General features: G+C 32.5%; 1 protein-coding gene across 5 annotated transcripts; it reads left to right on the top strand.

Annotated features, from left to right (window-relative positions):
- Positions 1-5,406: 5,406 nt before the first annotated feature.
- On the top strand, positions 5,407-12,662 carry LOC107782799 (uncharacterized). Of its 5 annotated transcripts, none has more exons than XM_075251242.1 (10): positions 5,407-5,671; positions 5,905-5,963; positions 6,211-6,347; positions 7,174-7,348; positions 7,482-7,579; positions 8,342-9,154; positions 9,619-9,756; positions 11,271-11,582; positions 11,704-11,760; positions 12,302-12,662. In XM_075251242.1, the coding sequence occupies exons 3-10, from the start codon at positions 6,240-6,242 to the stop codon at positions 12,470-12,472; spliced, it is 1,872 nt and encodes a 623-aa protein (XP_075107343.1). In that variant the 5' UTR covers positions 5,407-5,671; positions 5,905-5,963; positions 6,211-6,239; the 3' UTR covers positions 12,473-12,662. The 5 variants fall into 5 exon arrangements, with proteins under 5 accessions (XP_075107343.1, XP_075107341.1, XP_075107344.1 ...); XM_075251240.1 differs by having other exon boundaries at positions 5,410-5,671; positions 7,470-7,579; positions 12,302-12,661; XM_075251243.1 differs by having other exon boundaries at positions 5,532-5,671; positions 5,905-6,030.
- Positions 12,663-13,267: the final 605 nt, after the last annotated feature.

Below are 13,267 nucleotides of genomic sequence, written 5' to 3'. Positions count from 1 at the left end.
TTATACCACATGCTCCCTGATTGTTTCAACCCATATAAGGATTTTTGAAGCTTTATTTAATAAATTTCTTAGAAACCTTAATATGCTTCAGAATAATTTAAATCCTCAATGATTTCCATTATACGCATATCACATTTTTCTTGTATTGCCAGATTAAAATCTGAAATGGCGACATCCACCACAGGAGAACATGTCTCTATATAATCAATGCCAGGATATTTACAAATTTTCGTGTGACACAAGTCGTCTTTATGTTTATCGACTTGACCTTCTTATTTTTTTCGTACAAGAACACATTTATACCTCCACTGGCTTTATACTTTCAGATGTTGGGACCATCCGTCCAACTTCATATTTTTCAGGTTAAATTAATTTTCATTGCGTATTTTTCATTTGGCCAATCATTTATCTGTCCAAATTTCATGACAGATTTGAGCTCAAGATCCTCGTCAATATTAATAATATTGAGCGCTACATTATATTAACAATATCGTCAATGATCCTTTTATATCGGTTCTACTATTACCCAACAAAGACATAACTTATTGAGATCTCTTTATCTTATTATCTTCAGGTACCTGAGCCTCTCCCGTGAGGTCTTATGAAGTGTTATGTCGTGGTACTCTTCTAGAGCATTTGCCTCCTTATTAAGACCATCTTGAACATTTGCTCCTCTCCTTCTTCAAGGAGTTTTATCTTTGAAACCGATTAGTCTATTATGCTTTATGCATGCTATAGACTCTATTCATTATGAACTTTATTTTATTTGGAGCATTAACAACTGAATATGACATTTAGTTTTGGGTCAGCAAATACGCCTGGCAATATTTTGCAAATGAATTATCACTTGAACTTCAAGTTCACATTTTCTCGTACGAGGATCTAGATGTACTCATAATAATTCATTACATGCATTACTTTTTCAGCTGCCTATTTTCTCCCCCCTATTGTTGGGATCATGAACAAATATCCCTAGCCTTATTTGGGGATCCTTCTTTGTGCATTGTGGTGGAACAATTAAATCATATGGCACATTCATATTTCTAGATGGAAATTATTTGGTTTCTGACCCTGAATCGATTGTGATAGGGAGAACTTATCATAACTTGGCTAGATGCGTACACGTGCTGTTGAATATTAAATAATATATCACATACCAAATTTTATTTTGGCAATTTTGTTCTCATAACTAATGGTTTAGATATAATTGGAGGCATACAATTTCTGCTAAACCAACTTGGATTTAAACCAGTATTATCAAGATAAATCATCATAATTTATATTCTGGAACTGTGCTCTAATAATTTGAGCAATCAATCTTGCAAAAGCCAAACTGTAAGTTGATAACAAATGCACATGTGACCATAGAATAAATGCATCTATTAAAATCATATAATAGTAAACGGTCCACATGGAAGGTGAGTGGGCCTATATTTATCACCTTTTATTCGTTCCATAAATCAAGGGATTCAATCCCAACCTTAACTGGTATATCATGAGAATAAGCAGCAGAAGAGAATTCTTGAAGAATCTTATATTTCTTCAATATATGCCAATGTAATTCTCAATTAAATTTTCGCATCATAATTGAACCGAGATGGTCAACCGGTCATGCCAACTAATATTTATTTCTGTAAACCTCTAGTTTACTTATGGCTTGTGATTGCATCATCATGCTTATACTTGTATAGTACAAATAGAAGAAAAGTCAGATAACATTTCATATTTACCCGGTATGATTATAGTAATATAAAGATATTTAATCTTCTTTTCATTTATAGTCTCAATATGCCAACCACTTTGGCTAATATATTTGTAAATCAAAATATTTCTTTTGAGACTTACTACAAGATTAATGTCACGAACAATTTCATTCATTCGGGTAGTAACAAATTAGTTCTTTCAGATCTCTTAACTGCTTTTGTACTATAAGATCTTTTGTCACACCATCCATATAATGAATGTCTCCTTCACAAAGAGAATCATATCATAATAATTGTCATGTTCAAAATCATCATAAGCAAAATAATTTCTTGCTTTAATTTTGCTTTTAATAACTTTCATAAAGCTTGACAAAATATTTGGCGTATCACATGTATGCGACCAATGATATATTCATATAAGTACACAATAATATTCATTATCTTTCTTTGTCTGAATTGTAGTATTTATCCAACCATGCACTAGTACATTATTATGCATAATCTTTATTACATATATATTTTCACATTCACTTTCAGGAATGAGTATGCATTCCTAATATTTATCATAGGTCACATTCTCTTCAAAGAATGGAGTTTAATCATACAATGTGCTTTTATTTTTTCATACTAATTTGATGGTAAGCATTGTCTTGTTCTCCCTTTTTATAATTACCATAGTGATAACTATTATTATTTTGACCTTTCGCACGGCCACATTCATTTTTCAACCACTTATCTTTATTTAGACTTATCATGCACTGCTATCACATTCACTTTAAGAATGGAGCAAATCAAGTGGGACAAGCTTCATGTTTTTTTCATGAAAAATATATTATTTTTTCTTTAGTTATTATTATTATATGCCATTTTTTTTATAAAAATAATACAATCATTTTTACATTTTAATAAATTAATTAGGGAAAAGATGCAGATAACCTATAACCACTTATATTTCAAAGACTATAAGAACTTCACCAAAAAAATCCAATACGGAGGAATGAGCCTTATGTTTTCAGCAAAAATATTTAAGGCTTAATGCATAACTGTGACTATTATAAATTATAACTATAATGAGTTTATATTGATTGTATATTCGAATGCCAAATTTGCAAGGTACTGTAAAATCACCTACATATTTGATAATTTTACTTTCAATGAAATACATCATGTGATGGTAAAAATATTATTACTAAATTACCTTAATAATTATCTATCATAGTATGTAAAAAGGTTAGAACATATATATATGTTGGAATATTATATTTGTCCTATAAGAGATGTAGCAAATATAGACATACCTTTCCAGTTCTTTATTTCAGTGGATACAATTGAAAAAAATATTTTAACTAAATACTGCCCATAAAGTTAATGCAAAGATATGAAAATATGGATGAGTTTAGATGGATGTAAAACTTATCTTTGTATTATCATCCAAGACATTTTTCATTGTACTTGATCTCATTGTCTGCTTATAATTTACATAGTCTTGATATAGAAGATCATGAAATGAGCAATTCGTGCTGATAACGTGTTATAAAATAAAAATAATTTAGTAAAACACGAACAAGACATGTTATTATGAAATAAAAATAATATAGTAAAACATGAACAAGAAATAAAGATAGAGAGAAGGAAGAGATTTTCTTCTTCAAATTGTATGTATTTTCTTATCTATTACAAGGCCTTTATATAGGCATGAAAAGTGAAGAAAAATATGTCATTGAATATGCCATTAAGCATAGAAATATGTCATTGAATATGTCATTAAGCATTTGAGAAGATCATGGAGGAAGAGTAGACATCCACCATAATTTGATTTTTCTTATAACACTTACGAAATTATAGTAAAGTTGTAGAAAAATTGTATTCTGTTGTTTATACATATTTTTTATTTAAATATTGTATGAAAGTTGAATAATATTGTATAAAAATTGTATTTAAGTTGTATGATATTGTAGTTGTATATAACTGGGTAGAAATAATGTATGAAAGTTGTAGATAAGTTATAGATAAGTTGTATAATATATAATTAGTTGTATAAATTTATTTTTACTATGTATAAACCAGATACAAAATATACAAAAGACATATTGTATAAAATTTATATAAAAATTGTATTTAAGTGGTATGATATTGTAGTTGTATATAACTGGGTAGAAAAAATATATGAAAGTTTGTAGATAAGTTGTATAATATATAATTAGTTGTATGAATTTTTTTTTTACTGTGTATAAATCAGATACAAAATATACAAAAGACATATTGTATAAAATTTGTATAAAAATTGTATTTAAGTTGTATGATATTATAGTTGTATTTAACTTGGTAGAAATAATGTATGAAAGTTGTAAATAAGTTATAGTGTCACAAGCAATTCAAAGCACCACCCATGGCTTTCTGGTAGCAACTTGAATCACTTCCATTTGGAGAGATTTTACTGGCTAATGTACATACTCAGTGCATTTAATTTCATACACTATCTGTATCGAAAATATTTAGGGAGGAAGAGCCACTTTTTATTTGTAGAGTTGTTAGTAATAAGATATTATAATTAGAAGCAAGAGGTATAAAGTGGACCAGGGAATTTGGAATATATACAGAGAAAGATAGGACGAGGTGAGTGAAATGATTAAAGTTTTAATTTTTTTGATAGTATTTGGTTTGGTTGATAAAGGGAAGTTTCCAATTTTGTGAGGTAACGTGGCTGAATAGCTAAGCCCATCCCTTTGCTCATTTTCAGAATTTTAGATTTCGATCACCACTGAAATATTGGGAAATAAAATACCGAATACACATAGGAAAAAAAAAAATCTAAATTGCATTTGTTTGGAGAGAAGAGAGGAGAGATGAGGAAAAAGAGGAAAATGATGTAACCAAATCCCTTGATTGAAGGCACAAATAATGGATTGAGAGCCTTTTAAAGTGGATTGTATATATTTTGTAACTAAAATGTGTTTAGGTCGGATAAATACTAAAACATGGGCATTTTTCGTAATAAGGTTTCAAATAGTGTATAGGAATGAAAAAATCCTTAAAAAATATATACAATATTATATTATGTACTTATTGTCTATATACAAAATAGACTGTCATTGTACAATTTATATACAATAGACTGTCAATATACAAAATATATAAATAAACTATCATTATACAAAATATATACAAAATACACTGTCATTATATAAAAATTATACTAAATAGACTGTCACCATACAATATATATATATATATATATATATATATATATATATATATATATATATATATATATATATATATATATATATATATATATATATATTGTATAGTCACAGTCTATATATATATATATATATAGACTGTGACTATACAATATATATATAAAAAAAATATTAAATAGACTGTCACTATACAATTTATATACAATAGACTGTCACTATACAAAATAGGCTGTCACTATACAAAAAATATACTAAATAGACTGTCACTATACAAATTATATACAAAATAGAGTGTCACTATACAAAAAATATACAAAATAGACTGTCACTATATAAAATAGATATTTTAAACTATTAGATATAATATATTTGGGCCGGAGAGACATTTCGTATCAACAAGAAAAAATATGAGTTATTAAAATTTTGAGGTGATATAATGGGTCATTTTCTGTTAATCATGAGCTTCCTTTAAATAGCCCAAGAATATTTCCCTAGAAAGAATGGGAGCCCAATGATCTTGTCATAGGCTCAATTCATCATCCCATTTCCACCTGTCCGCTCACTAATAAAATAAAATCGAGTCACTTCCGCACGTGGCTTCGACCCGTGAGGAATCGTTGAGAACTATGGTATCGGACTTCACGCGCGCTTGGGCAATCGACTTTATTACATAACAAATTTTCAGTTCCGAAACTTTTCGATGGTCTCTTCTGCCCGGCGTACTGGAAAAGCAATATCCAGAGAAACGTATTTGCAATATCACAAGTAATTAATTACTACTTTTGATTATTCAATTGTGATCTCGAGTCTCAGATTTTTTGGACTTTGATCTCTCTCTCTCTCTCTCTCTCTCTCTATATATATATATATATATATATATATATATATATATATATATATATATATATATATATATATATATATATATATATATTTTTTTTTTTTTTAAAAATTTTACTCGCGCTTTTATAATCTGCGTTCAAAAATTTGAATTTCAGCTCGGTAGAATGATGTGACCGGTCTTGTGAAATTCTATCAGTTGCCTATAAATCCTATGGTGAGTTCAATTTCAATCGCAGTTTATTTGTTGATTGCGATAAAATTCAGCCTAAGTTTTGATTGAGGTATGTTAACTATTCTATGGATGTTGCTGTGACATTTAAACCGCATGTATAATAATTTATTTCTCCCCAAATATGTTAGTACTTTAATTGGTGGCCTTGTGTTCTGCATGTACTGTAGGCTATGATACTTAGATGTCATGTGTAATAATTTATTTCTCCCCAAACTTATGTGCTTTTCAGAAATTCCAGTTGCATATTATGCATTTGCAATGGAGGCAAATGAAGCTGACATTGAGGGTAGTGTTTTTCCAGTAACAAATACCCTCGGGGCTTTGGAGAAGGAGATTGCTGATCCTATTGTTTACCAGCTTGTCCGGGTATGCTGTATTTTCCCGTGAAGACAGTAATTGAAAATTTGACATTTATTGGTCTTACAATATTGAAGTCAAAGTGGCCTTCTAAGAGTGTCTGATTTTTTAGTTTGTAAAGCATAATTACTTAAAGATTTGTAGTTGGTGCTAGAAAAGCTGGTAAAGGCGTAATCAGGGGACTCCTCAAAGAGGAGAGTGGTGGTGGTGGTGGTGGTTAGATAGTTGCTTAAGATAATTTTGGGTGATTATCAAAGCATTGGTGTTATCTCTCTTGCTTTTAGATCACTTGTAGGATCAAATAGCTCTAGCTAAAGACTAACTGGAAGGAAGTCTCCCTTGAGCTCACCCTATATCGTAATTAGCATCATGAGAGGTTATGAACGTCGTCTTTTGATTCTCTCGCTTTATTTTGAGGGGATGAAGAACTATTTTCTTTCCAAGGGTCATCATATTGATTTTCAGTTGCCTTACTCAATCTTGCCTGAGATAGATTACAAGTGTTTGGATTTTGCAGAAGGTAATTCTAGAAAGGTGGTTGCTTTCTACAGTGTCTTATATGCTACCTTTTGTGTTGTGGTGGACATCTCTTTCCTCACAAATGAAAGACATATTTGAATTGGTCATACTTTGCAGTTCCCTATGACTTACTAGGAAATTCTAAGCATAATGCCAAACTTGGGCTCAGTATTAATTATTATTATATTTTCTCCAAATGTCATTCAAGCACTTGTTGTCCAAGTTGAAAAGGTAAAACATTCAATTTGTACCAGGAGAAGCAAGTTTGATGTCGTAGAGAGTAATTGATGGTCGTGATGCTTTACCAACTGTGTAGGTTGATGGTGACGGGAGATTAGTCCCTGCAACACAGGATGAAATTATGGTGGTTGAGGACTTGCTCGAAGATGATAAGTGTGAACCCAAGCTTGTTCCGGATACGAGACAAACTACAGAATCCTGCAAAACTGAAGGATGTCTTATGGAGAGAAATCCATTTCAAGCTCCAGAAGGTTTAGAACTAGATGTTAAATTATCCATTTTTCTTTAACTTATTGTGTGACTATTGTTACTGAATAGCATACTTCCATTGGTTATGTCTCGGTGGTTCCTTTTGGCTTTTTCCTCAATTAGAATCATTTTCAGGTAAACTAGAGTATGAAAACCCTAAAGTTGTTGCAGAAAAGTCAAATGCGTCAGTCGACAAAGTGCCTGACTTGGAAAAAATGGGAGCTCCTGAAAAGGTATGTAAGTAGCCTTCTTCAGTTTTACATCTCCTTGATTTAGGCCTCATATTGAACTTTCTAGTGTGAAATTGTTATATCAGCTTCACATGGCTAGATAAAGGAGGAGGGTTGCAGTATGTTGATGTTCATCGTAGAGATTGTTAAAGAACGTAAAATTTTTATTAATAAGGTACCAAGATGGTACAATAAGTTACAGAAATACATCCCAAATTACAACATCAGCAAACTATTCTCCCCCTCCTAGCACCTCCAGAAAGTCCATAAATTGATTCAGATTTCCTAACTGACTACCTTTACACCAAAAATACAGATTATGAAGACATGTATTCTTAATTCTAATAATGTGATTTCTATGTCCTTCAAAGCAAGCCTTTTTCTTTCCATTGGCTGAAATGAGCCCGAATAGAGGGAACAGATTAAGAGGATTCATATCGTTGAGATAAATTAGTTTTGGGATTAAGGCGCTGTTTACCGATTGATTGAGTGTAAAATTGCTATGACATAACTACTGAGTCGATAAAATTTTCCTTTGTGGTGAACTGTAAAGTAGATCTGATTTGCTTGTGAATCATTCACCTGTTAGAGTTAGTTGTGTTGTATCTTGCTTGGCATTCAACTCTTTCTGCATTAGTGAGTCTGAAGAAATATATTATGGTCTTTATATACTTCGCCACTTTCTTGCTTCTGGTGCTGTTAGTAGTGGTTGTATTACTACTTATTAGTCATTTTCTACTGATTTACACTGGAATTAACTTCCAGGTGACTGTTCATGGATCGGCCCCTTGCTCGGAGCTCAGCAACATTGACCTATCTGGGAGGACTGAAATAAGCTTCAATTCCGAAGATGCATTAAATGAGGATACACCATCAACTTCTGCTAGTTCTAGTTGGAAGCCAGACTTTTCGAAGTTGGAGGGGAAGATATGCTTAGACAATCTAACAGTTAAAGAGCTCCAAGAAACTTTTAAAGCAACTTTTGGAAGGGAAACTTCTGTCAAGGATAAACAGTGGCTTAAGAGGAGGATTACTATGGGGCTGACTAATTCGTGTGATTTTTCATGCACCACTTTCATAATAAGAGATAATTTAGTGGTGAGGAAAGGTGAAGAACAAATCAGTCATCCTGTAAAGGTCAGAATTTCTGCAGATCCTGAAGTTGGAGTGGCAAATTCTGACTCTGGAGGGTCATTAGGTGACCGTGACAATAGAGTAAATGATGATGCTAATTTTTCCGGCACAGATGTTCCCAGCTCAGCATTTGAAAGTTGTAATGTTACTAAGGATCTGTACGCAGAGCAGGGAACAGCCAAAAGAGTTCGCAAACCGACAAAAAGATATATTGAAGAACTTTCAGAAATAGAAGAAACTAGTGAGAAGTTACCATCTTCATATAAAGTCTCCAGATACAGGTTTCCATGTACAGAATCTCTTATGAGGCCCACCACAAATGTTAGGTCAAACGCGAGACCTCTCTTCACCAGGCAAGATTCTCTAGGAGGTTCCGGTGTTCAGATTCCATTTGTTTCTCGGATTCGAAGGAGCCGTCCACGTGAGAACTTCACATCTCTTTTGGTAATACAAGTATCTTACCTTATAGACATATAGTTGTTTACATTGATATTCCTAGTATGTATTTGCATATAAGGACATATAACTTTTTCAATGGGTATAATACATAGTACATTCAAACTCCCATATATACCATGTAGACATGATTTCATATTTATGCTTGCAATGCTGCTATTCTCTTCTTCCTTGCATACATTATTTCAGATTCAATTTGAAATGCATTTATCCGACGATTCTTCATTTGTATTTACAGCATAGTGTGACTATATAAGGGAGTGTGTCTGTGTTTCTCAATAAATCTGTAATTTCTATATAAAGCTGTTGAATCATTTATCTTCCAAATCAAATTATGTGGTTCTTATACTTTTAAAGTATTTTCGGCTCCAGTGTCATGTGCTACTATGGCTGATGGAAAGATTAGCTTTTTTCCTCTGGGTTATTGATGTACTTCAAGTTAAATATTGCAGAAACTTCAGCCCAGTGATATGGACATGGCAACCAGACAAGTAAGAAGTGTTTTTGATGCATCTGGGCCACAAGAAGATGATAAGAGAAATAATGACCTGATCAAGACCAGCTCAACTCCTGGGTGGACTAAACAGCCTGTAAATAGCTTACAACTTTCATTTTCTACTGCTTGCCTTCAAATTCTGTGCAATTTTCATTTTATCAATACTTACAATATTACTTTATTTAAATATTGCTACCTCTATCCTGAAATGATTGTCCCCCCTTTTTTTCCTGGTGGAGAAAAAAAATTGATCCATGACTGAGACTTTTAAATGTTTTTCCTGTCATTTTTAAAATAGAAAGAATGGCAACTTCGTATTTTTCTCTAGAATATATTTCGAGATATTTAAATTTTTATTTCCAAAATACAAATTAAAACAAGTTCAACTTTATTTGGGAAGCCTGTTATCCTCGAAAGAGAACAAGTTTATCTGTGTAGGAGAGGGACTAATTTAAATGTTCTCTGTGTTCCTCTAATAATCATCTAAAATAATTTTTCTTTTTAGCCTTTGCCTTCAAATAAAACTAGATATGATTCTCTTTTTAGTTTTACGAATAACATCATTATTTTTTTCCGGTTGGCACACGTCATTTGGATTGAGTAATTCTCTTATATCCTGCAACCATGCAACTCTTGCTTAGCTTTCTTTTTGTGTGTAGAGCAAGACTACTTGCGTGTTAATTGTCACCTTTTAAAGTCATACTACAGTTACAGAGTACTTTTAAAAAGTGTTTCAGATTGCCGTGGTTGTGATTTTGAATGATTGTGTTATTATTAAATGCCAATTTAGCTTCTTTCACGAGTTTATATTATTAGTTTTGGAATAGTAAAGGTGCACGCAAGCTGGCCCTGACATCACCATTATAAAAGAATGAGAGATTATTTGCAAGTAATAAAAAATTTATCATGTATTTCTCCCTGAGGAAAAAACCAGGACAGTCCCTTAAGTAGTTAAGTATGGGTATAGGAATATTTTGATCCCTTATATATACTGCTGAATATAAAACATCCCTCAAGTCTGTAAAAGTAGATAGCTTTAGTCCAAGCTATAACAGTGTTACTAAAACCAAAGAAAGAAGACACAAACTAACGACACCATAACTAACGGCACCATCTGTTATAAGGTAACAAATAGAAGACTGAGAAAACCCTTTTCTCCTTAAACTTGCTTGTTAGTACTTGATACAAACTCATTTCTGCGTATAGGACATAAAAAAGATTCAAACTGGTAATAAACCAGGTTAAATTTTCATTTTAAGTCACTTTGAGATTAGAGTATTTTTTATTAAAATAAATGATAATTGGTCTAATATAACTCACTTTTCTCAGAATGGAAATTTTTCGAATTGGAAAAGTCAGATCAAAACATATTTGATCAAAACTAGTTTTCTTTTTTTCATTTTCCAATCTCCATGGAACCCAATCTCTGGCTCAATATACTGCTTTCCTTGTCAATTAGATTCATCCTCATGTTGAGTCAAATTTTTGTTGTATATATTTGGCTGGTTTCTCTCTCTCTCTCTCTCTGATATATATATATATATATATCCATCCATCCGAAGTTTAAATTGATGAAGATATATTGTGGCACTCATGTTGTTTTCTTAGCTTATTGCTGCTTGTGAGAAAGACGAGCATTACAGTGGGATGAGAATTGTTGAGCTAGAGAATGACATGAATGAGGACAATTCAGATGATAATGTGGAACTGAATGATGGCTTTGAGGATAACTCAGATGATAATGTGATATCTGTACCCACCCCAAAAGGAGGAATGCGGAGAAAACATCATCGACCTTGGACTATTGATGAGGTTGTTAAGTTAGTTGAAGGCGTAGCCAGGTATGGTGCTGGTAGATGGTCTGAGATAAAGCGGCTTGCTTTTGCATCTTGCCCTTACAGAACTTCGGTGGACCTGAAGGTTGGTATTGACTTGTGCATTTAGTTGAATCTAATCAGCCTTCGGGGTCATTCGAAATAAATTAGTCTATCACTGTTTTGTACATGTGATGAAATGCTTCAAATTATTGATGTATTTGCAGGACAAGTGGAGAAATCTGCTGAAAGCTAGTTTTGTGCAGTTGCCTGCAGAAAAAGGGGTTAGCATTATTAGAATTATTATGCAAGTTGTTTCACAGTTCCCAATGATTTTATCAAGACTTCATCTACTCCATATTTTTGAAAATAAAAAGAGAAGGTGGTGCGGTTTGTTTTTGCATCTGTTAACAGTTATAGCCTGTTTGGCCAAGCTGCAAAAATTAGCTTATTTTGAGAAGTGTTTTTTTTTTTTCAAAAGTGCTTTTCTCAAAAGTACTTTTGGTGAGAAACAGTTTGTGTTTGGCTAATTAATTTGAAAAGCACTTCTCAGCAGCAATTAGTGTTTGACGAAGCTTTTAAAAACTGTCCCTAAGTGTATTTTTTTCAAAAGTGCTTTTCAAAAAAGTGCTTTCGGAGAAAAACTATTTTTTTTTGCTTCTCCAAAATTGCTTCTGCTTCTCCTCAAAGCACTTTGAAAAAAGTGCTTCTAAGATTTGAGAAGCTTGGACAAACAGGCTAGTCTGTCATTTTACCCCCACCCAATTTATGGAAGTTAGAGGGACTGATCGTAGTATCCTTAACATCATACTTGTAATGGAACAGATGCTGAATTCCCGGAAACAGGCTTCAGTTCCGATCCCTGCTCCAATTCTCTCGCGTGTGAGAGAGCTTGCTGATATGCAAGGTCAGTTCCAACCAATTCTCAGTACCGGCAAGTCAAGTGGACATAGTAGTGGTAGAAGTGTACATGAAGCTAGGTCTGGATACTTGTAGTTTCAACACCAGGGGTTTGTTTTTTGGAATAAGCCTGATGTTGATGGGCTAAAAATTTACTGGCCACTATATTTCATGTGCTAGGTTACTTTTTGTGTGATTTTAACCTTCTGTACACATATTTTGCTTAAAATTCTTAAAAGTCGATCAATTTTATTTTTTGCCCACATATAGGTGAAAAAAAGTTAGCAAGACTGCTGCTCGTGCTTAAATGGTTCCAGTTGGTCATATCCCAGCCAGCATTTCCCGCCCTATACCCCACAAATTGTTAGTGGTGCTAGCCCCATTTTTAAGTAGTGATTTTAAATATCATATAAAAAGAATGTGCTTTTCCTATATGTTATACGTATATGACTGAGAAGATACTTCACGCATTGTCTCCTTGGAAAACAAAGGAACATCAGGTTTGTGAGAGAATAATATTGACAATTATACCTGAATAAGAGGAAGGTGGAGAGGTTGTCAGAGAACTTGGGAAAGAAACAGTTGATACTTTTCATATTAAAGATGAGAAAGTGAAGCAGCTGCATCATAGTATACTACCCTTCGGGCTAAAATCAGTTATGAGCTTCATTCTACACTAACATAACTTTAGCAATCTTATCGTAGACAAACGTTTGATATTTCAGTGGAGAAGGATAGAGAAACGGGTTTTTATTATTCACTAAGTTTTGATACACGCAATATTATAAGAAATACGTAACATTTTATTTGAGACTTTATCTGGTGGTCATCACTTTATGTAAGAGAAATCATTAAAATATTTTTCATCTAGAATGTAGATTAGGGAGAGTC

This window comes from Nicotiana tabacum, chromosome 4, assembly GCF_000715075.1.
Source record: "Nicotiana tabacum cultivar K326 chromosome 4, ASM71507v2, whole genome shotgun sequence".
NCBI lineage: Eukaryota > Viridiplantae > Streptophyta > Magnoliopsida > Solanales > Solanaceae > Nicotiana > Nicotiana tabacum.
The sequence above is the reverse complement of the archived record's forward strand: the minus strand, read 5'-3'. Positions and strand labels throughout refer to the sequence as shown.

Bases quoted from the DNA above. Each gene is read 5' to 3' on its own strand.
- LOC107782799 (XM_075251240.1), top strand. From the start codon at position 6,240: ATGGAGGCAAATGAAGCTGACATTGAGGGTAGTGTTTTTCCAGTAACA. The intron at 9,155-9,618 runs GTAATACAAGTA...TAAATATTGCAG, and splicing joins AGAACTTCACATCTCTTTTG to AAACTTCAGCCCAGTGATAT. The intron at 9,757-11,270 runs GTAAATAGCTTA...TTGTTTTCTTAG, and splicing joins CTGGGTGGACTAAACAGCCT to CTTATTGCTGCTTGTGAGAA.